This window comes from Antennarius striatus, chromosome 15, assembly GCF_040054535.1.
Source record: "Antennarius striatus isolate MH-2024 chromosome 15, ASM4005453v1, whole genome shotgun sequence".
Taxonomy (NCBI): domain Eukaryota; kingdom Metazoa; phylum Chordata; class Actinopteri; order Lophiiformes; family Antennariidae; genus Antennarius; species Antennarius striatus.
The window spans coordinates 17,424,430-17,450,648 of record NC_090790.1 but is presented as its reverse complement, the minus strand read 5'-3'; the positions used below and the strand labels follow the sequence as shown (position 1 = coordinate 17,450,648).

At 42.7% G+C, this 26,219-nt stretch overlaps 2 protein-coding genes across 4 annotated transcripts in view; one reads left to right on the top strand and one right to left on the bottom strand.

Annotated features, from left to right (window-relative positions):
• Nucleotides 1–5,072, bottom strand: part of LOC137608033 (MOB kinase activator 1B) — a 7,465-nt gene extending 2,393 nt beyond the window's left edge. Inside the window, exons 1-4 of the mRNA XM_068334019.1 lie at nucleotides 4,821–5,072; nucleotides 3,414–3,580; nucleotides 1,588–1,681; nucleotides 1,052–1,185 (exon numbers count right to left, since the gene is read on the bottom strand). Of these exons, the coding sequence (XP_068190120.1) occupies nucleotides 1,052–1,185; nucleotides 1,588–1,681; nucleotides 3,414–3,580; nucleotides 4,821–4,834 (409 nt within the window). The 5' untranslated portion in view covers nucleotides 4,835–5,072. The remainder of the gene's footprint in view (nucleotides 1–1,051; nucleotides 1,186–1,587; nucleotides 1,682–3,413; nucleotides 3,581–4,820) is intronic.
• On the top strand, nucleotides 3,571–26,219 carry tnpo1 (transportin 1). 3 transcript variants are annotated; one of them, XM_068334018.1, is made up of 25 exons: nucleotides 3,571–3,614; nucleotides 6,889–7,000; nucleotides 8,238–8,313; nucleotides 8,745–8,894; nucleotides 9,343–9,449; nucleotides 13,894–14,027; nucleotides 14,297–14,378; nucleotides 15,909–16,031; nucleotides 16,162–16,280; nucleotides 16,578–16,638; nucleotides 16,853–17,024; nucleotides 17,225–17,377; nucleotides 17,450–17,675; nucleotides 17,861–18,032; nucleotides 18,276–18,362; nucleotides 18,478–18,585; nucleotides 18,803–18,961; nucleotides 19,051–19,138; nucleotides 19,233–19,331; nucleotides 19,442–19,537; nucleotides 21,367–21,442; nucleotides 22,315–22,414; nucleotides 22,509–22,583; nucleotides 22,996–23,135; nucleotides 23,272–26,219. In XM_068334018.1, the coding sequence occupies exons 2-24, from the start codon at nucleotides 6,896–6,898 to the stop codon at nucleotides 23,101–23,103; spliced, it is 2,676 nt and encodes an 891-aa protein (XP_068190119.1). In that variant the 5' UTR covers nucleotides 3,571–3,614; nucleotides 6,889–6,895; the 3' UTR covers nucleotides 23,104–23,135; nucleotides 23,272–26,219. The 3 variants fall into 3 exon arrangements, with proteins under 3 accessions (XP_068190119.1, XP_068190117.1, XP_068190118.1); XM_068334016.1 differs by lacking the exon at nucleotides 3,571–3,614 and adding an exon at nucleotides 6,623–6,753 and having other exon boundaries at nucleotides 6,886–7,000; XM_068334017.1 differs by lacking the exon at nucleotides 3,571–3,614 and adding an exon at nucleotides 6,650–6,753.

Below are 26,219 nucleotides of genomic sequence, written 5' to 3'. Positions count from 1 at the left end.
CAGTGTTTCTTTAGCTACACAAAATAGACACGTTTCTCTCTTTCCTCTTTTTTTTATCCTGATACCTCTAAAAGCTGAGAGCATCGACAAAGATGGCAGTCTGTTCTCTGTACAAACATCGTCAGAAGCAGGCCACAGCACGACTGAAGGAAAGTGCAAACACAGAACCGCCCTGTGAGCGTTACAACACTGCTGCTTCTTTAAACATCACATGTCTTGTGCATCTGTCATATGATTCAGCTGAACAGGACAGAAGCCCAGAGGAGAGCTTCTTCCTCCGGTACATCAATTATTCATAGGGAGAGGGTGATGGACAAGACATGGACGTCTGGTCTGAGGGCTCAGCTCTGCTAAAGACTTTAAAGGTGTACTTTTTATATCTCACTTATATTAACCATTCATAAGGTTTTATTTTCTGTCTGCAAACCTCTGAGAAAATTAGACAACCAGCAGCAGATCGATTCCCTCATTCTTTTACTCCAGTAAGGACTTCTGGTCCGTACTGAGGGACACTCGAGACGTTTGTGACGGATGCCTTCGCGCTCCATTAAGCCCCCACCCTGGATGGCACAAGCCTCCGCTAGTCTAGAGGCTCAGAGCTGGGGTGGTATGTATGGAAAATCTGTTCCTGCTCATCAGAATAAACTGACGATATTAAAGAGACATTACCCGGATCGTTGGATTGGTTAACAACCAAACAGATGATATATAAATCCAACAAAACCACTCCAGATGCCACCCTAATGCCTTCATCCATCCTCCATATTTGGAACAGACACACATTTGCAATAAAAATTAAAACCTTGGCATCAAAGTTCAAAAATAATCAGCGATAGAATGCAATTACGTTAACTAATTAAACCCAATTTTGAGACACGGTGGAGATGCTTGAGTGACAAGCAGCTGCTGCATCAAAGCGCCACGTTCTTAAATAACTGAATAACAAAAGACAAAAGAAAAGACGTGGAGTAATGGCTCTCCTTAGGGCATTGAGGGGAAACCCCGCGACTGCCAAAAAGACAAAGACGACTGACGGGTCGTAGAGACATACCGATCTTTGAAGGGAAAAGTGTCTCGTCGTCAAGCTGGTCCTGTACCCAGGTCATGAGGTAATCGATGTACTTGGGAGCAGAGCATTTGATGGGCTTCTTGATGTTGGTTCCATCGGCCCAATGGTACTCATACCTACAATAAATACAGATGACGCATAGTTTTACCTCTGTATACGTCAGACAACAAGTCTACACACACTCAAAGCTCCCAGCAAATTTTATTTAATAAGCGATTTGTTCAAACGGATCATTGGGCTCGCATCCCTCACTGATGAAGAACAAAACTTTTCTTTGTGTTGACTGTCCCTCTTAGAGAAGGAAAGCTCAAACACTCCATTCACTCATTTCAACAAGCTCATTTTCTCATTTTCATGACTAGCGTGCCACATTTTATTACATTTACACGCTCACATTTTATGCTGCTATTTAGAGAGTCTGACAACATCTATACCGACACCAAGCCGACCGACACGAGTGAAGCAAGCCGATCGGTTCTGTTTAATGACTACAACCAACAAAGGGACGTTATACTTACTTCGGACCAGCAGACATGACCTGACAGGATTCCTCTGTGCAAAAATCTGTGATGGTTCCATACAGCATGTTGATCTGATTGAAGAAATCCACAGCTGGAAAAAAAAAAAAGAATAATGAACATGTGACCAAGCACCAAATGCTGCAGTAGAAATAGCTAGCATCAAGATTCTCAGCAGCCCATTACCACCCCTCACCCCCTAACCATCCGGTCCAAACTGTATCCCGGGGTACGGTGCAGTTATCTGCCACAAGCTGTTATGGTCGTTCCCAGGGCCTTCACGGACAGCCACTAAGTCTGAACCATCTGCACAGCCTGCAGATAAAAGGCAGCAAACAGCTGAGGGGGGCTGTGTTGAAGAAGATACCAGCTCATTATGTTTTATTAGATTTAATCAAGTGTGCAATAAAGATTTTGTCTGTATTTGTTCAAAATGTTCGTTTTTATGAGTCAAGCCTCGACGAAAAATCTTATATCAAACAGACACGCTGATTTCAGCGACGCCCACATTTTTTCACTTCTCAGTGTTTATGCTAATCAAGTTGCTAAAGTTAGACCGCGTGCTTCCCCATGACCAACGAGGGAGAACAAGATTAGAGGAACTTTTAATTCGGTCATGAAAACATCCACATTACCAGGCAACAATCGAAGCTTATTTTTTCTATGAAACATTTTATCTTCCTGTGATGTCCCAATGTAAAGTGTTTCATAAAATTACACACAACCACCAGCTGGGAGAATGGAAATAAATCAGGTAGATATTCCTTCGCAATCCACACATTTCCAGAACAGGTGCAAAATTCAGAAACTATAGTTACCGTGTAAAGGCTTGTGCAAGATTAGGATCTGATAATATTCTAAATATACAAATATACACTTGTTGATATTCAAGGGTGTCTTTTGTTTGCTGGCTAAAACATTTGTTTGATTTGCTAAACTATTTGTGCTCCTGAACAGTTTCCTGTCTCTTTCTAAAACTGGGGATGTCCTGATTGTTATAAAGTCCCTGTAATACTACAGAAATTCCATTTGGATTCTGGTAAGGGGAAGAGAAAAAAAAGGAACAAAAACTGAAACCTGCTTCTCGGGACCGGATATCACAACGAAAGCCGTACGAACCATTTCATCTTTTCCCGTATTGTGCAAGTTAAAACAGCTCGTGAAGCAATGACTAACACTCAACTATTTCTTCTTTGAAACTCGAGAGGCTCGCAGCAGCTGACGCCACCGAGACATCACGCAGGATGCCTGAACTTGTTGAGCAAACATAAGTAGATAATAAAGGACAGTCAGCCACTTTTCTTAAGCTTTCATTTCTTTCAGCCCAAAGGGATTCTGAAACACATCAACATGAACTGTAATCAACTGTAATTTAACTTTATGTGGCTGAAATAAGTGAGACTGTCAAATCAAAGAAAACCCAATTTAATTAAATTACTCTCCTCTTTATGATGTTCATGGTACCGCTGTACAAAATGGCCAAATCAAAGCTCAAATCCTTCTGGTTTCACTGCAGAGAAAAGGACTCTTCAATTGCCATTATACAGAAATACTTAACATCTCAAAACCCTAAAGGCACTTTGACACAAGAAAGGACGCGTCTACTAACCGGCCATTTGTCTCAATTTAGGGGGGAAGTAAACGTAGCTCTCAGAGCCCAGACAATAAAGTCTATTTAGCATTCACAGAGGCTGTTCCAGCATGAATGCACACGGTCTTTAGCGGCTATGCCGAGACCTTACACCCAAATGGTTCACCCTCAGCTGATTCTCCAAATGGACTGAAACGAAACTGAATGAATGAACTGAAGTTAAATTGGTGCTTACTGTTGACTGCAACCCACTCATTCAAATCTTCCCCCTCAGGCAACATGACCGCCATGCGCAGGTTTCCACTCCCCAGCGTAGCCTCAGCGTGTCTCAACAGCTCGTACTGGTGTGATCCCTCCGGGATATTCTTTTTGGGCTTGAACGTCCTGGCTGATCGGTTTCCACTGTGAGTCACATTTCAAAGAGGAAGACACAAAGGTGAGATGAACCAGAGGATAATCAGGTGCGAGTCTGAAGCTACAAGCTCACGGCTAAGGTGCAAGAACTTTAACAAAAGACAGGATCTTTATAAAATGCTGACAAAGGAAGCTGAGCTCTCAGTATTTTGATGGGTTTGGCAGAATTAGACCAGGGGGAAAAGAACAGTGTGTCTTTCTCATAATGAGGCCATTTGGAGAGGTACCGACTACGATCACCTCACTGCCCCATTACACAAGAATTTTGGGCGACTTCATATCAATGGCAGAACACATTCATAAGCATTTATCTATTAGATTGGCGTTAGTATTAAAAGCAAAATAGGTTAACACTAAATATTAATCTTCTGAAACAAAAATGATCTTTGAACTAAATACCCATATATTTCAAATAAAAAAATCCATGACCCCATTTTGATAAGGAATGTGATTTTGGCTGTGTTAACAGTTAATAATCTGGATGATAATGTTAAAATAACCAGCAATCACACGCAGAAACACAAACATCTCTCTACGCAGGGTTTAAAATCAGGCTTTCGTAACGCCATTTGTTTCATACCACGAAGGAAGTTACCAAAACTCAAGTGTTAACCTACATATTCTTTAATCACACTTTCTCATTAGGTGTTTTAACTCAATTATCCTTAAATTTATCTTAAGAAGTGCCAAATCCTCATTTGAGGACGCGTTTAATGTCCACCCTCAAAAGTCACCACTGACAGACACAATCGGGTCATTTTGTGTGATGTTTGACGGCCAAATGGTATGACTTTGATTAAATATTGGATTAGATAGTTATCGATACGTTCGGTCACATCAGACACTGGATTAGCCTGTGGGAACGTCACACCAGTAAATATCCAGGCCAGACTTTGACCCACTCTTGCTGAAAACGGACAGTGGAGACAATAAATGTATATAAAAGTCTGGATGCTATTAATTAGACCGTGGTTACATGTCACAGATAATCCACGGGATTAGCGTCTGTCACCTCCGATAAACATCGAACGAAAGCATTGCGTATCTTTTCAAATAGGCGGAAGCTGATTCAGGAAGTAGCCGTATCCCCAATTCTGCCACAGCTATTCAGCTAGCTGCGAAACTTAAGAGCGAGCACCGCTTCTAATTTACGAATGTAAACCAACACGGAAAAAAAAATCATATATATATATATATATATTTTAAAAATGGCACAACAGTAACTCACAACAGAAAGCTCATGTTTCCTCTGGGCGCAGAAAATAACTTGCAAATATGTGCGAACAAGAAGAGTGAAGGCAGAACACAGTGGTTGCTGAAACTGTCTCCAACGTCTTCTGGATCTTCTCAAGCTTCGTTAAAAGGTTCTAATGTAATTTCAGAATAAATATTACAGATAAATATTACAATAGAGACGTATGTTTAACAGAAAAGCGTTCCACTTGATAGACCGGTCCACTGGATACTGCTGTGAGCTGAAGTAGCAGCGTACTGAATGGAGAACCAACTTCTTCATATGTCTTTGAAGGCAGAGATCACGTGTGTCCCTGTTGTGTACTGCCCTCCAGTGGACATAAAGGTACACTACAAGACTGCCTTACATCCATACAGTACTGTACTGCATAACACCCTAATGATGAAAACTCGTCTGTCAACTCATACCGCAAATTTCAGTGAAAACCAGTTACAAGATAATTAAAATGGCATTAAAATACCAAAGGTAAAGTCATACAATATGGTTGGTATGCGGGAAAAGTTTGGTTATGTTTATACAGTATTCTTTTCAAAGGATTACAGAAAAAACTTTTGATAGACTGTCATGACAGTTAATCAATATCAATAAAAATACAAAAATAAATGAAATCTTTATCCCTACAGAGCTAACCTTTCACGTTTATAGAAAATAAATCTGCAATTTTGTTCAGCCAAATATTCATGGATTTCCACAGATTTTGGAATAAATCACAAAAATAAAACTGGTGATGCTTATAAGTCACGTAACAGTTATTCACCTAGAATTTTATTGTTGCATCAACAAATTGTTTTGAAGAGTAGATATGCCTTATTGTACTGTAAGACTAATCCTACATGGTTTATTACATCCTGCGAAACGGTGTTGTACTGTAATTGTCAGTGTCTGTGTGTTCGTCCGTCCATTCGCCAAATATCTTCACAACCGTTGCAGATAGAAAGATAAAACAAACAACACATTACTCGGGCAGCTAAGGGGATGAAAATGAAATGATGACCTTGGCCTTGAGAAAACTAGGTCAAGGTGAAATTTTAACTTTTGTACACTCAGGCACAGGATAAGATAGAAAGACGAGGGAGAAGGTCGGTGTGAGTAAGACCGTAGATCAAAGCTACTACTTTGATCTTTGAATGTAGGTCAGAGCACTAGAATGTAGGTCAGAGCACTACCTTTGACCTATGCAAGTAGGTCAGGGTAAAATTTTGATTTCACGGGTGTCGCGGGATGTTGCAGTCTCTGACTGCATTGGTTCTTGTTGGAATTGGAATTGGAATTTTGAGAACAAAAAAATAACTTAATTTCCCTTTGGGGATCAAATCAGTATATACATTTTTTTAAAAAGCAAGTGCAATAATAATAATAATAATAATAATAATAATACTATAAACAACAATAATAATGTAATAATAATAATAATGTATTAAATCTTTTTTTAAGAAACGTCATGACCAATGAGAGGCAGAGCTGGGCGGGGTTTAGGATTAGCAAATTCGCATTCCCTCGAGTCGTGATGCTTTCAAGTGCAGTTGGGAATAATACAAGTTACACAAATTTCTTAATACTGTATTGACCTTATCTATTTTTGTTCACAGTCCTTGTGTCTCTGATGGTTAGAAAGCGTGTGATGAGCCACTAAAAGGCATTGCTGTAGCGTTCTAAAAAAACAAACAAACTCGTAAGCTCGTTTGTAAATACGGAGAACGACTGAACTCGTTACGCACTAGGACCGGCGCGAACGCGTCACCTGACGGGGCTGACAGATATATGCGACGCGATCCCGCAGCCTTTTCAGCTTGTTGCGAAAACGGATGTGTTCGCTGTAATAGGCCCATGTCTGAAGACCCAGACAGACGGTCACATTTCAACAGAAAGTCAGCTACACGCGAGTACGTCGGCTTTACCGAAACAGGTAATTCTGCTCAGCGTCTAAAAACGGTTGAAGTGTTCAGATGACGTATGGGAGACGTACGTGAGACATGGCGCTAGCAAGTCGTTTGACGGCAAATCCTCTGTTAAGCGAATGTTATTTCTTTATCCGCAGCAGAGCAAAGATGGAGTGCGAGTGGAAGCCAGACGAGCAAGGTCTCCAACAAATTCTACAGCTGTTGAAAGAGTCTCAGTCACCAGATACGTCCACACAGAGATCCGTCCAGCAAGTATCCTTTGCCAATCCAGACGCGGAGGTTAGCCCGTGTCTGCTGGTTGTTATTGCTTAGTAATGTCAGAGGCTCAACAGGCTAGCGATAGCCGCTAGCCGAGGTGCTCACCGCCTGATGCAGGTAACATTATGCAGGTGATGATCGATCCGTGTTTAAGGGGATCCACTGGCATAACAGGCCGCGGCGTGGCCAGTCAGTGTCTGACAATAGAAATTAATATTTTATGAAAAATCTTGAGTTTGCATGCGGGCTTAATCCAGTAATTAATCGCCTCCATGGCAGCCCTCACGGTGCATCATGTTCCAGCATTGGTAATTCAGTTAAATCACGCAACATCCACGATCTAATCTATGCAAACTGCTGCTCAGTTTATCTTGTAATGAGCTTATAGCTTCATATATTATTAATTACTCTGCTTGAGTTTTACATCTCAGTTGTCAGGAATATTTATTTAAAATAAAAATGGGAAGATCGCGTCAGTGATGGTAGAAAAGCATTTTAATGCATTTAATGTCATTAATATCCTTAAGCTAGACCATTTCAAGTACTAAACTGCACCATCTTATAATAGCGTTAGTGACATTTTTGATATTCTACAATCTTGAATGATTTATGATTTATTAAAACTACTGTACTTCTAGAACGATTTTTGCAGACCTGACATTTTTTTTAAATGAAGACTGTTGTCAGCCAGTCACATTTGAGAAAGAAGAGCAGAACAAAATGAATAAATGTGAAGATTATCTATATGTGGAGTTGTTGATGTTGAAAAAATGTACGAAGAGCCCTATGGTTTATTACAGAGGGATTTCACAAAGAAATGCATTCATATAAGAAGGAAATTATATTCTGATAAACACATCAGTGTCAAAAGGTGATTTGAATGCAGTATATTTTGGAAATCTTTATTTTTGGATCCACAAAAATCACAGAAGCCAAATTGAAAGGGAGGCCGTAACATTGATTCGAGCGCATTAGAGATACTGTTGTCTGTCCTTCTGGCTGGATGCAGAATATATTCCTGTCATATGACATAATTATGACCCTGCACAGACACACACTCACACCCTGTTAAAGTGTTACCCTACACCACCACTGCACAGCACAAACTTCTTTTTGCCTTGGTTCAGACGACAAACCCTCTCAGTGTTGGTGTGTTAATGAGCTTGCAGCCTTTTTAACACTCTGTCTGTGCAGTTATCAACAACTTGTCCTCCTCAACCACTCCTCCCAGAGACTCGAGCAGCTGAACCAATACCCGGACTTCAACAATTATTTGATATTTGTGTTGACGAAGTTAAAATCAGAAGGTAAGCCGTCTGTCCAGCTGCAGGTTTTGTCGCGTCTGTTCCTAGAGCATTTGGACAGCGTGAACGTCCGACATGTCATTTTTATGTAACAGGTCTGTTTGGCCTCAGCTCGGGTGACCACTGATGGCATCTTTGCCACAGATGATGTGGAGCTCAGAATGTGGGTCACTCTAATTTTAAACCTATTTCCTGGCTTGGCTAAACCGACTCTGCACAGTAGATGACCGAAATGTTAAGTGGTGTTAAGGCAAATTAGGATGCCATTGCTGGATGCACTTCTGGCTGAGAGGCAAAGAGCCACAGATATTTAGAAATAAATTGATTAACATGTTTAGATTTGAATCGGTCTACTTTTACTTCCACAGCTTTTTTTCTCCACGCTGAAATGTTTTCTTACGGTTCAGTTATCTCTCTTTACTCCACCCGACTAGATGAACCCACACGGTCCCTGAGTGGGCTCATCCTCAAGAACAACGTGAAAGCCCACTATCAAAACTTCCCCAATGGCGTGTCTGATTTCATCAAGAGCGAGTGCCTCCAAAACATTGGAGACTCATCCCCCCTCATCCGGGCCACTGTGGGTGAGTCGTCCCCCTCTGGGTCCCATGAATGCGATGCCTGGTCTTTAGATGAGACGTTGTGGTCGGAGTCTTAGGTCTTAGCTCTCTGGCGGTGCAGGTTTGCATCTTTGTGTACGCGACAGACTGTGACATTGAACCTTTGGCCAAGGTCACTGAACTGACAGAAAAATGATTGTTATTGAGCACTTGATATTGATTACATTTCAAAGTGCATGTCACGGATGTATTTGGATGACCGGAACTAAATTTCCTTGCGTTTTAGTTGCTTTTCAGAGCAGGGGACTGAACACATCACCTCCCCTAAGAAGGGAGCTGTAGATAAACTAGGAAATGACACTCTCTGCTCTGCAGTGGAGTTGTTTCTATCATCAGCCTTTCCGTGTGTTGTCTGCATTGGTGACGGCCTTGTCACAGCGGTGTCACTGACAGTTGATCCTTCCTGTAACAGGTATCCTCATCACCACCATTGCCTCAAAGGGAGAGCTGCAGAACTGGCCGGAGCTGCTGCCCAAACTCTGCCTGCTGTTGGATTCTGAGGACTATAACACATGTGAGGTGAGCATGAATGCGAGAGATGCAGATGGGCTCTGGTTTCCTCCTCATCCCTCCGAGCCTGCAGTTTGTGAGAACAGGTTTTTTTGTTAGCGCTCATCTGCTGTATAGAAAGCTTTAAAAACCTGGACCTGATAGATGCTGCAGCCGCCGGTAATGAGAGGAAAACATAAATCCTAGAGTTCTATGTCGACGAGGTTCTGCCTGGACGACACATGGTGCAGCCCGGGCGTTGATATTGGGTAATATTTTGCAATTCGGTGATATTTGCTTGACTTTCTGTCTGTTGTTGCTGTTGTGGTGAAGAAAACAGTTTGCTGCGTTTAGCCTCAAACTAGAATGGTTTTATTGTGAAGCATGTGACCAACACCGGAATCTATACAGGAGCATCCCGGAGGGATTAAATCCGCCTTGTTTGTCCTGGTGGTTCTTATCATCTCAGCTTTTTTTGTCATCGCTGCATGTGAGGGAGATTAATCACAGATACGTATGTCGAATCAAGCCCGTCTGTACACAAGGATGTGTATTTGTTTGTTTATTGAGGAAAGGGAAGCGAGCTGGATCAGCTATAAAGCAACATCTGGATTGGCGCCCTGCTGGCCAGATGAGCTCCAGGCCGTCTCACAGCTGGAGCAGCAGCTCCAGATTATTCAACATGGAACCAGTTCTTCTCTTTGTCCTTTTTATACCAGGAAACCATCGCGACCCTGCGTTCTGTCACTGGTTTCTCATGTGCATCAAAACCCACACTTATGCTTGAAGTATTTTCTCTGCAGTCTATTATTATTCCACGTCTTGTATATTTTTGAACTGTCCGGATCTATATTGAGCTCCTGATTGCATCAAGTAGACGCCCTTGATGTGATCAGTTCCTGGTGATGTCAGCACATCTACGCCTTACTCCATTGAAACGGCAGACAGACACATCCCTGCCGCGACCACTAAAATCACTGCGAAGTAGCTTTCAGTGGATGCTGGAGCGTCTGAGCTGCGTAATGGCGCCGCACCCATACTTAGACTCGCATAAACCCCTTGGCTGTTAAAATGCTGCGCGCTATGTGCGCTCGTGACACCGGCAGCCATATGGGAAAAAACCTGCATAAATTATGTTTTGCTCTAACGTTAAACTGTTGGAAGGGATTTCAAATGTATCCTGGCAAGATTACCAGTCGTCACTCCCCCCCCCCCCTCCGAACCCCTGTTGGTGCAAGAATGTTCATTTGATCTTCACGGTGCTGCACTGTCTGAAATTTAAGGAAGCTGTGTGACTGGAAAAAAAAAAATCTCTCCCTGCAGCACCACAGCCCGGCTTGTCTTGAAAAGCTTGTGCAGATGCTGAGATTTAGGTCAGCTATTTACTGCGGCGGATCTTCAAGTGTATGTGTGTACAAGGCTTAGTGCTGACCAAAAGTAGCAGCTCCTCATAAGACCCACTATGATTTTTAAAAGCAGCTTGGAGGCTGGAAAGCTCCTTAGCGTCTGATGGTCAAGATGGTTAAGTTGATGCCAGATGAAAAAGTGTCGTCCAGTCTTGTGTTAAACGTGACTGAATGTTTGAATTTCACGTCTTGCGTTGTCTGGAGAGGAAGGGAATGTGTTTCGCGCCGCTTTGAAGCTTTTCCTGCTGTTTCCGAATGTTTTGATGCCGTACCAGCAGTGCTGTGGTCATGCTGGTGTGATTTAGGGAAGAATATGGATGAATGCTGCTGGCTTCAGAGGTGCTTGGACCAAATAACCATGTTGTGTGTTAACTTATTTAAAGGCGTTGACTGCTGCAGCCACCTGTACTCTGATATCTACACTGGGAATAGATTTGCTGGCCAGTGCACAGTATCGGGAGTTGTGTGCATCTGTAATGCAATCTAAGTAACGACAAATGTGTGAACGCATGTTGGCTTCAGGCCATCGGATGTATGTACATCAGTACATCAGTGCAACGTGATCCTCCTGACTCTGTTCATGAACTCTGGGTGAATCTGAATCCATGTCACATGTGCGGGGTGAATGATTCGATAATGATTTTTCTGTTGCTTGGGTTATTTACATTGTTGAATGTATATATTGTTTTTTTACGGAAAGAAACTCAATCAGGGCTTCAAGAATGTATTGTCGTTCTGGATGAATCTAAATGTTTCAGCTATAAAAAGTCACAAAAATGTGAAAGACGCTCATTGGATGTGCTTCTTTTGTCAAACTAAAATGAAAATCCAGACATTCATGATAAACCTCTCACTTTTTTGCTTGAAAAAACCACCAGAGAGGTTTGTCTTTTCTAAAAACCGTTGCCGGTCGTTTTTAGATCGCTGACCGATCAATGGGCGGACCGATCGATACGGCTCCAGAGCCGGCACCGGTTCATTTCCTGGGTAACATCAGGACTTGCAGCTGTACAGTTAGTCCTGAGAGCTGCATTTTCTGAAAGATCCCCCCCCCCTTCCCCATGCAACCACGCTGTCCCCTCCCTGCATGCTCTATAAAAAGACCCGAGCAGGTGTGTTGAATACCAAGTGTAATGTTGGCAGACGGCTTTTTATAGGTTTTGCTTGTGAGCAGTTTTTGCTGTTTTGATAAACGATGGAGGGAAAGTGGTTTTGTGACGGAGTGGTTGAAGGTCAAGCAGAGGGCGATCGAGTGAGCGGGGGTCTGTTAACGACGTGTTAGGAGACAGAACACGCTCCCGTCTTCGTCTCCTTCTCCTTCGCTCTCTCCCACCTGTGCTCGGCAGGTGGGAGAGAGTCTTTGCGTTTTACGACTTGCCGAAGCGGGACCGTAAGGGAGGATCGCGCTGGAATGCCTGAGATCCACTCGTGTGTTTGACCTTCTCCGATGAGACAGTGCGCGCTGTGTCACGCCTCGCTCCATACCTCACAGGGGTTGAATCGGTCGTTCAATTTAGAACTTCATGACTCATGAACATCAGATTTTTGTCTGCTTTATCACATTTAATGTATTCTTATGTCGCTGAATTTTTACTCTCCCCACCATGTAATCTCCAGGATGTACGATTACATCCGATTTCCAATGAAGGTGAGAAATGCGAACAGAGATGAGCGAGACGACCCCTACCCACCCCCCCAAAAAAAGCCTCGCCCTCCTCGTCTCCTCACATCCCTCTAGCTTGTCTGCATTTTTTTTTTTTTTGAGAGAGAGCGTTTCAGTGTGTCATCTCAAAGGAATGCAGACACAGTAACTGTTTCCATGGAAACACATTTCAGACAGCGTCGGTATCCGTGCTCTGGCGTTGCATCTGATAGTCAGACTGCATTTTTTGAGGGGGTCTGCAGCATATTACTAACCATCGGTTGAGCAGTCGGTATTAGAGCGGGATGAGCGAGGTTGTGTGTGTCCGTGTTTGTGTTTGTGTTCCTGCTGGCCAACCAATTGAAGGTTATTGGAGCAGAAGTTGAGGAATCCGATTGAAGATGATGGAGGAGCAGAAACGAGATCCTCTACATGACAGTATTAACAATTTTTTTTTCAGGATGCATCACGAGTATGCAATGTCAAAAGCAGGAAATAAATCATGCAGAAGCGTAAATCCACCCCCACCACCGCCGTTGGTAGCTGCAGTCTAAATTCACATAAGATGCATCAGATTATCGTATTATTTTTTGCAAATGCATTGAACGATGAAGGATCAGGTGACCTGTTTCTTTCTGCAGTTGAAATTCTAGAGTTGGCCCAATAAAAGGTGATCTTTGTTTTTCTTCATCTGTTTAGAACCTTCGTGCAAAAACTTGAGACAGCACACTGTGTAGATGGTTTTTAGACCTGTGACGATTGTTTTGAAGAATCCTAACGTCATTTTCGAGATTGGAATAGAAACAGCTGGTTGAAATAAAATTCTCATGTTTCCTCCAATATTCCTGCGTTGTTTGATTGACACTCCTGACTGATGATGTCTGGTTACACTTAACGCTGCCGCGAGTGGAGAAATAACTTCGCCCTCCGTGCCACCAATTGTTTATCTCTTGAGCTGTTGAACTTTTTCAATGAATGCCTGCTGACAACGACCATCGTGGATCATTTAGTGGCAAAGCCAAACACCAGAGCGCCACGCTTTTGCTTTGAAGTCAAGTGAGAAAAGAGCGCACGATGACGCGTTACCAAACGTCATCCGGCGTCCTGAAACTTGCAAAACCATATGGCATGGAATGGTTGAAGCAGCCCTGCATAAAGGTGGAGGAATTGCACCACTGTTACAGCGTTTGTTGTGCTTTGCGCTGGGAATTCTTAGGGGTTTGACTCCTCGCTGAAGTGAAAAATGCAGTTTGTGGGACAAAGAAATAAGCGGTAGACGTCTGAAATGTCTGCCTGCATTAGATAATGTGAGATCTTGTCCTGTGAGTTTACTTGTATTATTTGCCACAGTAGTAAAATAGTTCCAGGTATAAGCCATGTTCCTGTCTCAGGCTGATTCTTTGAGTCCTTTCTTTTTGTTCCTCAGGGAGCTTTTGGAGCCCTGCAGAAAATCTGTGAGGATTCTGCTGAGATTCTGGACAGCGACATGCTGGATCGTCCTCTGAACATCATGATCCCCAAGTTCTTGCAGTTCTTCAAGCACAACAGTCCCAAGATAAGGTATCGGGGCTTCTGCCTTCCCAGCGATCATATTTTAGAGGCTTTTGTTCTAGAATGTTCTTACATTGTGTGCATTTACGAAATATCTGTGTAATTGCACAGTTGAAGTTTCGTGACGCAGTGGGCCTAACAGAAGCCAGTAGTTCTCCATACTTATTGGCTGAGTCAGTGCAAATGAAGCAGGGGGGGCGCTGGGGCTGTATTCCTAGCGTGCAACATGTGAGAAAACACGTCTGTGCAGGTCTTAAGTGGTGGTTGTTGTGTTGCAGATCTCATGCCATCGCCTGCGTCAATCAGTTCATCATCAGCAGGACTCAGGCTCTCATGCTGCACATTGACCCGTTCATCGAGGTGAGTCTGAAAGTCTGACTGCACCTGCGTTTTCCACGGAAGACACAAAAACACACACACAAGTGTGTCCAGTCCGCCCTGAAGAGTTGGCTTTTAAGCCTGTTTGGTGCTTTTAAATCAAGTCTTGTTAAACTGGTTGGTTGTGAAAACTCTGAATTTGAGTTATTTTCACTTCTCTTTTTGTTTGTTACATCCTGCTTCAAAGCGGTGATGTATTGTGATTGTCAGTGTTCGTCGTCCGTTAGGCCATTAGTGAATCCAATATCAACCAACAGCAACCGTTGCAGATGGAAAGATTAAACAAAAAGCACATTACTCAGGCAGCAAAGGGGATGAAAATGAGACGATGACCTTGACCTTGAGAAAACTAGATTAGGGTCAAATTTTGACTTTAGTACTCTCAGGATCTGGATAAGATAGAAGAGGGAGAAGCCCAGTGTGAGTGGGACCATAGATCAAAGCTAGTGCTTTGACAGTAGGTCAGAGCACTAGCTTTGATCAGTGAGATCTGGTTTTGAACTACAGTCTGTCTCAAGTCAGTGCAGGTTCTTACAAGAGGTAGCAACAATTCATGGTTTTGCATCTCAAAATTAAAACCTAGCACTTTTTTTTCACCCAACTATCATATTTTGTCTTCCAAAAATAAGAACTTCAGGGGGTATAAACCTTAGGGTTATTACATCCTGCTTCAAAGCGGTGATGTATTGTAATTGTCAGTGTTCGTCCGTCTGTTAGTATGTCCACTAAATATCTTTGCAACCCATTGCAGATAGAAAGATGAAACAAAAAGCAGAGCACTTTGGCGGCAAAGGGGATGAAAATGAGATGATGACTTTGACCTTGAGAAAACTCATGGTCAAGGTTAAATTTAGACTTTTGTACGCTCAGGAACTGGATAAGACAGAAAGACAAGGGAGAAGGCCAGTGTGAGTAAGACCATATATCAAAGCTAGTGCTTTGAGCTACTTATGCACTAGCTTTGATTTATGGTCAAAGCAAGTGCATAGCTTTGACCTACCCTGGAAGGTCAAAGCTATGCACTTGTTAGGTACTACTTTCAGGGTTCCCTGACCTACCCTTTGCGGGATGTTGTAGTCTCTGACTGCCTTGTTTTATTTGTGCTCATTTAAGGATCTACCATCCATTTCAAAATCTGACTTCATAAATAGCAGCAGAATATAAAATACTCGTCTCCTGCTTTGCAGAGGCTCATATTTATGAGACTGAAATATGGTTTTTGTGTTTTTTAAAAGCGACTTGTGCTAATTTTAAAAGGCCAAGCATTAACAAAGTGACTGAAAGAGAAAGCGAAACAACTCCAGTAACGCTAAACGGAAAATTGGATGTAGAAAAATAATAAATTGATTTTCACTTGCACAAGGTTTTTCTAAATGAATTTGGCGACAGATCGTCTGTTACTGCTTTTCCCAGAACCATCATTCTTCTCCTTCCAGCAACAGAAACCTATTATTTACCTTTTTCTTATTTGCTATTTGACCTTTGACCCGGATGTCTCTTCACTCCCTGCAGAACCTGTTTGCGTTGGCGACAGACGAGGAACCAGAAGTGAGGAAGAATGTGTGCAGAGCTCTTGTAATGTTGCTGGAAGTTCGCCTCGACCGCCTCCTGCCGCATATGCATAACATTATAGAGGTGTGTGTGTCTGTGTTACTGGCTGAGAAGAGTCAGGTTTTGTTCAACTCTGGTGTCAAGGTTGGATAGAATGAACTGTTGGAATGATGTCATTAAATGAAGAAGACGAACTCTCTTCATTTGCTTTCAGTACATGCTCCAGAGGACTCAGGACCAAGATGAAAACGTTGCCTTGGAGGCTTGTGAGTTTTGGCTGACCCTGGCAGAGCAGCCGGTGTGTAAGGAGGTGCTGTGTGGACACCTCTCCCAGTAAGAACTCGCACACACACACATACACACACACACACACCAGCCCTCATGTCCAAGGTTGTTGATTCATAGCGGCCTTGGCGACAAGTTAGTGAAGACCTTGTATCAAAATGATATTTTTACTCTTCGCCTCAGGATGGCTGATTAAGATCCCTGGCCGCTGACCCAATCAGTAATATCTGTCACCGCCCTTGTCGCGTCGGGCCGAACCCACAGGACAACCCAGTCGTGACTGATGGTCTGTGGGCTCTGACCCGTCCTCGGTCTTTTTTCTTTCTTCTCATCATTCTCCTCCAGGCTTACGCCGGTGCTCGTCAACGGGATGAAGTACTCCGAGATTGACATCATCCTGCTCAAGGTCAGTTTATACAGTCTAATTTACGTACTTGTAGGTAAGCCCATAAATTGCACCCCAGGGATCAAGGTGACATATGATTCTATTACGTGGTTTGTTTGACCATCTGGGGCCAAACGTATGTGAGCTTTATGGATTTAACTTCATAGTTTTATGACTGCGTATGTTGTGTGTTAAATAATAACGTGGCTGCTACACAAGTTTCTATCGTCATCAGGGAGACATTGAAGAAGATGAGGCCATTCCCGACAACGAGCAAGACATCAGGCCGCGCTTCCACCGTTCCCGCACGGTCGCTCAGCAGCATGAGGGCGATGGGATCGAGGAAGAAGAGGACGAGGACGACGAACTTGATGATGACGACGATACCATCTCTGATTGGAACCTGCGTGAGTTCATCACCGGCGTAAATGGAGCCGTGCAGATCTCCTTTCCGTCCTTGTGAATTGCCCCTGACCATCTTTCCGGCTTTTTCCTGCTGTGGTTTTGATCATTCCCTCTTTTGTGTTTCTGTTTTTCGCTCTGCCTCTGGTGTCCGTATGATGTTTGTCTGCACACGTTTGTCTCTCTGCCTCTCAACGAACGCTAGGCAAGTGTTCGGCTGCGGCGTTGGACGTTTTGGCCAACGTGTTCAGAGAAGAGCTGCTTCTGCACATTCTCCCCCTGCTCAAAGAGCTGCTCTTCCATCCAGAGTGGGTAGTTAAAGAGTCCGGCATCCTGGTGTTGGGGGCTATAGCGGAAGGTAAGAGAGATTGAAGACTTCAGGGAACCCTGGAATCAGAAAGAAATTACACTTCCTTATTCCTGTCTTCAGGCTGCATGCAGGGAATGATCCCATACCTGCCCGAGCTCATTCCCCATCTGGTCCAGTGTTTGTCTGACAAGAAGGCCCTGGTGCGTTCCATCACCTGCTGGACCCTGAGCCGTTACGCCCACTGGGTCGTCAGCCAGCCCCCTGACGTCTACCTGAAGCCTCTAATGACAGAACTGCTCAAACGTATTCTGGATAGCAACAAGCGTGTGCAGGAGGCCGCCTGCAGGTTAGCCACAAGTCCTGATAAGGCCATGTCATTTTACGCCACATTAGGAGCCCTGTAGTGCACTTGGATTGATTCTCTCCATGCACCCCCCCCACACGTCTATTTTTTTTCTTTCATGCTGTTGAGCAGGAATAACTTCTCGTTGCTTGCTGTATCATTTATTTTTTTTGATCTCTGCCCTCCAGTGCCTTTGCCACTTTGGAGGAGGAGGCTTGCACAGAGCTGGTGCCCTACCTGGCGTTCATCCTCGACACGTTAGTGTTCGCTTTCAACAAGTACCAGCACAAAAACCTACTCATTCTTTACGACGCCATTGGAACGCTGGCGGACTCCGTGGGGCACCACCTCAATAAACCGGTATGCAGGATACTAATATGGAACTGCTTCCCTTCCTGTAATATAAAACCAAACACACCTGATTTATTCCCTCGTCTTTGTTTCACTTCTGTCCTGCTAATCATGGCAAATATATAATAAGAAGATGAACCAGCATCAAAAATTGCATCCTAGATTTTTTTGATCAAGTGCATTACCTGCAATTATTTCACTAGCATTCAATGATAACGACTCAGATTTAATTGAATCTGTATTCTTTGTCAGGAATACATCCAGATGTTGATGCCTCCGCTGATCCAGAAGTGGAACCAGCTGAAAGATGAAGACAAGGACCTCTTCCCCTTATTAGAGGTGAGTCTGATTTTGTAAATCCCAACTACATAAGTCTTTGCGATGACAGAGAATCAATCCGACATCAATATCGACGTGGTGCTGACTGTATCTGCTTTCTCCTTGCTGCCTTTAGTGTCTGTCGTCCGTAGCCACGGCTCTGCAAAGTGGCTTCTTGCCCTACTGTGAACCTGTGTACCAACGCTGTGTCAACCTGGTCCAGAAGACCCTTGCTCAGGCCATGGTGAGTGTGTACAGATGCAGTCCTACGCCCCGCGCAGCCAGGAGGTAAGACTGCACCTCCTGTGCAGCAGCAGTTTGTTGCCCTCAAGTGGCCACATACATGAACTGCAGGTTTAGAGTGTTTAAACATGACCTTCACAGCTCAGTGAATGAAACAAATGCCGTTTCAGGCAGCAGATCTGATCTAAACTCATCTCTACCAATCTTCGCTCCTCTAGCTTCATCAGTCCCAACCGGACCAGTATGAGGCCCCCGACAAAGACTTCATGATCGTGGCTCTAGATCTTCTTAGTGGACTGGCTGAGGGTTTGGGTGGCACCATCGAGCAGCTGGTCGCTCGTAGCAACATCCTCACCCTCATGTACCAGTGTATGCAGGTGAAGAGCCGTCAAGAACGCCATTTATCTGTCTAATCGATGACGTCTCTCGCATTGTTCAGCCTTTGTTGTTCTCTCCCACTGCCCAGGACAAAATGCCAGAAGTGCGTCAGAGTTCCTTTGCTCTGTTGGGTGATCTGACAAAAGCTTGTTTCCAGCACGTCAAACCTTGCATTGGTATGTACCGTGCAGGCGTGCTAAACAGTTTTGTTTTTTTCAGCAAGTTGCAACATATCTCCCTTGCTAAAATAAGTTGCTTTCCTTCTTCCAGCTGATTTTATGCCCATATTGGGTACTAATTTAAACCCAGAACTAATATCAGTGTGCAACAATGCAACATGGGCAATTGGAGAGATATCTATACAAATGGGTGAGCGCTACACAAAGACTATACCTCCGTTAAGTCACGGTGGATATTTTCATTTCAGATCCGAATCGCAGACGTCCGTTCCTAATTCCTTACTCTTTACCCCCCCTTAGGCCCTGAAATGCAGCCGTATATTGCCATGGTGCTGCACCAGCTGGTGGAGATCATAAACAGGCCAAATACCCCAAAGACTCTTCTGGAGAACACAGGTACCACTTGGTGGCGGTGCTGAGCCAGCCAGCCGGCTCGCCACACACAGGGAGGTGCTGAAACACTCGGGTCCATTCAGCCAGGATTCGCCACACTCTTTAGACAGAATCTTAACCTCAATCAGAAAACCCTCCCCAAGCCGTGAGGCTGACAGGTTTCGCTAGTTTTTTGCCAAAGCATGCAAAGTATTTCAGCTATCGACTTGCAGCTTTGTTTGTAAAGGAGGTTTAACATTGGGGAATGTCCCGTCACTCTTAAACTGAGCCCAGTCTTGGGATTAATTAGTGAGGGATAATTGTGCACCATGAAGGGAGGTAGAAGCAACTTCAAAGAACAGGAAGTGCTAGTAGAGTTCACAGCTTCACATAGTCAGCTGTCAGACACTCAGTTAAACTTGACTGATTGAGAGAACACCTAAACTGACCAATTGCAGGGCACCTAAAGGAGAATGTTACACTGTGCTCTTGTTCTCAGCAATGGAATTGGAAACTGGGATGTGAGATCATCTCCTCAAAAAAAACCCATTTGCAGACAAGGGTGAAGTGTAACGTGCCCAAACTGTAGGGACTCTGTAGATGTGGTCCTGTTTGTTTGCTGTCAGTTTATTCGTTGCTTTGATTTACTGTTCTTTAAATGTGAATGCATATCTGCCAATAGATGTTAAATGTTGTTAAGAATGGCCAATGTTTGATGCAGGATACAACACAACTTTGTCGTACCGTTAAAAAAGTAATTCGTATCGGACCGGTGAACTCTTTCAGCGTCTGTTGCCTGTTTTCAATCCATTCATTGAAAACACAATGGCGAGGATACAAAAAGAAAAATTCTCCGGACAAAATTGGAAGTGTTTGTCATGTGACATCGAATCTGAACATTTCATAAACACGCCAGTGTTATCGCTGGAACCAAATTTTAAAAGTGCGGCCATGTGATGCCACAGTCAGTTAATGTTGAGATGTGGCGGTAAATTCCTGGCCAGCGCACGGCAACACTTTCTTCAGTTCGACCTCGATCAGCATATCCTGCACTGAACTTTATTCTAATGAGCATACCATCTGCTTTCTGCATGTGTCATTGGACTGTTCATAAATGCCTGTTTGTTAATGAGAATGTTGCATAGTTTTGTGTCTCTTAAACTTAGGTCCTCCCTCCTCTCTGCCTCATAAGAACCTGCTGTGCTGGATACTAGTCTCCCTCCATGTAGTTGGCTTGGAGTAATCTGTCATTTCTTTTTCTTTTTTTTTTAAAAAGAACAACAACTACAGAAAAAAAACAAACTTTTCTGTTTCTTATGTAAAAAAATTAACATTTGTGAGTTTAAGGGAGAAAGCCCGAGTGAGCTGCTCTTGTTCAGGCCCGTCACACACACACACACACACACACACACACTACGACTGAGCTAGCCTGTATCTTTTCATTGAAAACCGCATTTTAAAATCAAGCTAATGCCTTTTCTTTTTTTTCTTTTTTTAAATTAGCATAAGCGTAGATTTGAGTAGCTGTTGGATCCATGTGATTTCTGAAAGCAGATGCCATTGTTTGCCTTTTTCTATGAATGTCCTGTCAAATTTGTCAATGTGTTCTCCCTTAAACGTGCTGTATGTTTTTTTTGTTTTGTTTTAGAGTGTCATATTTTACATTTCTGCCCGTGACCGAAGGGGCGGCAATAATTAACGCTAGTGAAGTCTTCTATTTATTATCATACACAGATTCTGTTGATTTCTGTCTCTGAGTTGTTTGTTTTTTCTTTATTTTTTCTCCCCCCCTCCTCATTGCTCATGTCTTGGTTGGCGTTTGGTGGTGTGTAACCGTGATTGCGTTACCTTAGCAATAACAATTGGTCGTCTTGGTTACGTTTGTCCTCAAGAGGTGGCACCCATGCTACAGCAGTTTATAAGACCCTGGTGTGTATTATTCAATCTTTTATTTAATTCATCTTCTCTCTGCTTTTCTTCCTGCCTCCTCCTGTCGCTCCCCTCTCTCCCCTGTTGCTCTCCTCTCCTTCACTCTCCTCAAAAAAAGTCTTTTCAGTTGTTTCTTTTTTTTATTTTATTATCAGTTTGTAATCATGGCCAACCATGTGACTAACCCTGTCCTCTTTTAGGTCCTATTTGTGATTTTTTTGTTTCTGCCTCAGTAGCACCTTCATGTATTATACATTAATTTGTTTAATTTCTAGTCTTTTGTCATTGTTAATTGTCGCTAACCTAAAAAAAAATGCATGGGATCAGATTTGTCACATGCCTGCTGGTTCTACAACAGAGAAAGGATGCTGCAACAAAGCATTCCTAAATCCCTTTCTCATTAAGTTAGTCACCCAGCTGCATGTGCCTGTCCCACAAATGACCCCAAACCTTTTCTAGTCAAACATTTGAAAAAGTAATGTTATGTTCAAGGTGCTATAGATGAGGTTTTACTGAACACACAACTTTATAAAGAGCTCCAACTACTTTTTTTTAAATTAAAAGTAAAACTTTTTGATTTCTGTTTTGTGTGCATGCTCGACTTGTGGTTATCTGTCAGGTTATGATAGACACCTTTTTCTCCTCAAATGGATGTATGCATAGAGCTTAATGTGTTTTTACAGATAGGGAAGATGAGTACTAATGATTAGAACACACAAACTTGATGTTAGTATTAACAGAAATAGGTTTTGTTCGTTTATCACAAGTAAAATGCTGTGTGTTAATGCATAAATGTTTATGATAGTTAGATTGATTTTCTCATACTGCTCCTTGATGTGTCTGGTGTTAAATCGGGTCGTCCATGTTGCCAGGTGCACCTCTCTACGAAACATAAGAGACAATGAGGAGAAAGACTCTGCATTCAGAGGAATTTGCACTATGATCAGCGTAAACCCAGGAGGTGTCGTTCAGGTGAGGTCCAGCAGTATGATTGTAGCGAGGTCGTTGTGTTGTTGGTCGCTCTGCACGTTTGAAAATGTTGCCTCACCTCTCCTCTCCGGAACAGGATTTTATATTCTTCTGTGACGCAGTGGCCTCCTGGGTAAATCCAAAGGATGATCTCAGAGACATGTTCTGCAAGGTAAAAGCTGAAAAGCACCCGGTTTTTAAATGCTGATCTTTCAAATTTAGTCTGTCGAATCGGGATTTGAAATTCAGGAACAATTTGTAACATTTCAGAACCTCGAGATTTGAGACTTATAGTATTTTCCGTACTATAAGGCGCACCTTCAGTGAATGGCTATTTTAAAACTTCCCCATATATAAGGTGCACTGGATTATAAGGCGCACTGTCGGATTTTGAGAAAATTAAGGGCTTTTAGATGCACCTTATAATGCAGAAAATACTGTGCTCATCATTAAGTTGCTCGGTGTAGCCCCTAGTGGCCAGAATAAGGCATAACAGCATCCTGTCCAGCACAAGCGGGACGGCTTTTGTGAACGATAGAGCTCGATTATAACACGAATAAACTCCTGCTGGTGTTTTATTTCAGATCCTTCATGGGTTTAAGAATCAAGTGGGAGAGGAGAACTGGAGACGCTTCGCAGATCAGTTCCCCATGCCGCTGAAGGAACGGCTGGCAACCTTTTACGGGGTGTAACTGTGTCCACAGCAGGATACCTCATCACTGGGGTGAGTTCACGCTCCGGTATCGTTTGCTCTCGTGGAAAATAAATAGAAAAATGCAGCGCTTTCATTTTTTTAACTGGATTGTGTTACATTCTGACGATGCCCCTCTCTTTCTCCCCCCCCCCCACCCCACCCACAGGTCATTCACTTGGGAGACAAAATAGGGAACCTCTTTTACCCAGGGAACATGTTGCCCTTTACAAGGGGGGAGGGTCGACCTGCTGTTGGGAGGGAAGGGGTGTGGAGCCCTCCCCAACCTCAAGGACGGGGTGGGAGGGAGGTGGTGGCTGCAGTGCTCACCCTCCCCTATGCCCAGGCAGGGGGGGGGGGAAGGGGGCTGGCAGGACGACCTTATCAGGGGAGGAAAATTTATCTAACCAACATCTCAATCAAAAATAATATCGATCACATTTTTCTCTCTCCAAATATTCCCTACTCATCTTTTTTAATTTTTTTATTTTACTTTTTTTTTTTTTTTTGGAAAACCTGCAAAGAATTGCAAGCAAACAGAAGTCGGTGTTTAGAGCAAATAAAACATCTCTAATGATGTCAGCGGGAGATGTCCACTAATGAAAAGAACCGCTTCAAACCAAGGATTAGCAGCTGTTTAGGATGCATCTTATCAATCTCACTCGGGAGGATATTATTTTAGTCACGTTGCATATCACAAAGAATAAGTTATCACCTATATTTATCAGACTCACTGTTCCTATTCTTTAGCAGGGCAGAAGCTGTTATTTATGTCACTGGAGAGCACAAGATTTACTTGTAAGAGCAGCTTTTCTGGAAGTAGATAGCATGCTTGTATCATTGTGAAAAGCTATGGATCATTAGTGGTGTGTGTTGAGTTCGACAGCTGTCATAGCCCTGTGATAAGATTCTTTTTTGACCTTGTAATTTATCTATTTACTGTACTATTGTTTCCTCTTGCAGAGAATTATGACAAAACGGCTGTAAACGTAGCATGACTGGGTTTTACACGCCCAAAAATAGGAAGCGTGTCAATTCTCGGCTGTGATGTACCGATGGAGTCAGTCCCCCAGTTTGGTCTTGTGGTGTGTGAATGTTGGACATTCATCAGCAAACATAGCAGAGCTTTAGATGCTTACGGTCCTTTAATGTCGTCTGAGCCTCGTAAAGGAAAAATGAAGGAGACGCCACATCGACACAGACCCCGTCTTAGTGATTTCTTGTGACTATGGCTGTCAGAACCATGCAGTCCATCGAATGAATGTTAATTTCTCAATGTACTTAAGTTCGTTTGTTCCTTGGGTGTTTGACTTCTTGTGTTTAAAAGCATGATCTTTTTGAGGACGACTGTAACGCTTTGGGTGGTCGTGTTTTTTGGGGTACTCGGACGCTTTCATCTCTTGCATGTTGGTGGCCCCTCACACCCCAACATATAGCGGGAAGGAGATCACGGGGGAGGGTGGGGAGCTTCGGTGAAATATTTAAAAACCACATTTACAACATGGAACACTGGGACATTTAGGACTCAACATTTTCTGGAGTGTTCTCCCTAAACTTTTACCCCATAGCTGGATGTATAGTTTTTTCAAAACTGTGAAACTACAACAATGTTCTCGTCTCTGGTTGTTTTTGCGCTGTGATATTTTATAAAGTGTGTAAGCGTTTAAGTTACAGATAGACCGAATGTATTCCATGATGGTTTGGAGAGAGGTGATATTTTTTATTATTATTATTATTATTATTTTGTTGTTTTTATGCCCAGCCAGTCATTTTTCCTCTGCTGGCCAGAGTAATACCTGCAGTGTTTTAACCCTTTGCGCACAGTGCACTTAAAATTTAAATTGTAAGTGCTTGAAATTAGTGCTGTAGCCAAATTTAGTATATTTGACCTCAGCGTCAGTATAGATTATTAATTAAGTATTGCTGCTAAAATGTGTTCACCTAATGCAATAACTATCTCCATGCGGTAGGGTATTACATCGTGAAAATAGTTTAATGTCTAAGATTAACATCACAACATTGAAAATATCTCTCACTTCCAAAATAATAACGTAAACGGTGATAAATTTAATGCATCATGGAATACAGAGGTGAAGACTTGTACGTGCCACGTCATTTTGTGTTTTGAGATGAATATGTCTGTCACATTCCATTTGTTTCGGTATGCAAAAAAAAAAAGGAAAAAAAGCAAAACAGCTGGATGGGCTGTGTTTCCTGTCCTGTTCTTCTTTAATCAAAAGAGCACAGGTCTATAAAACACACGCAAAATCGCCCAACCCTCCACCATTACTGTGCTGTATTTCTGACCTGACTGCTGCTATACGTTGTTGTCGTGTTTCACTACTTGAATATGTGTTTTCTGTGTTTAACCTCAGGTTGTCTGTGTTCAGTGTTATGATTTCCCTAATGTGTATGCCTTTATGCATCTCCTCTCAACAGCTAACGATTAGTAAAACTGCCGCCCTTCATGTTTTGAAAGGATTACCATGGATGTTATTTGACATTAAAGCAAAAATGTGATTACAGCGACAAGATGGGTGAGAATGAAATGGTAACACTTCGTCAAATAGTTCTCAGACTGTGACGAATAGTGTAACGTGTACACAACGCCTTGAGAGCAAATATTTTGAGGTTTTGCGGGGCTTTTTTTTTGCAGTAGATTACAGTAAGTTGTGTCTAATGAAAACAGGTAACACATTTCAAAGTAAAGGAAGAAGTCGATAACATAAACATTGTTACCAAACATGTTTTGAATTTCTATAAAGCTTTACTGAAAATTTGTATTTTATAAAAACACCCACTAATATTAAGGAATGTCTTGTCAAAGAACTCCGGTATTCTGATTAGCCTTCAAACTTGATTAGACTATCTGCCTTCATCTTTTTTGCGAGTAAAAGCAAAAACATAATTTTGATAGACATGGTTTGATTTGGGGTTTTTTTTAATAAGCTGCTGAATTTAAAAAAAAATACTTTTGGGGCCACCAAATATTTTGGATCATGCAAAGAATCTATATTGTACTGTAGTAATTTTGTAATATTTGTAAGATGATATAGTGGATGTGACTGGTTACCATTGCTTGAATCTGTACATTGTTCCAATAAATTGTTTACATTA

What these genes read in the sequence shown, in the direction of transcription:
- tnpo1 (XM_068334018.1), top strand. Translation starts at nt 6,896, where the DNA reads ATGGAGTGCGAGTGGAAGCCAGACGAGCAAGGTCTCCAACAAATTCTA. An exon ending in CTGTGTGGACACCTCTCCCA is followed by an intron (nt 16,281 to 16,577) that starts GTAAGAACTCGC and finishes ATTCTCCTCCAG; the next exon opens with GCTTACGCCGGTGCTCGTCA. An exon ending in CAGCAGTTTATAAGACCCTG is followed by an intron (nt 21,443 to 22,314) that starts GTGTGTATTATT and finishes CCATGTTGCCAG; the next exon opens with GTGCACCTCTCTACGAAACA.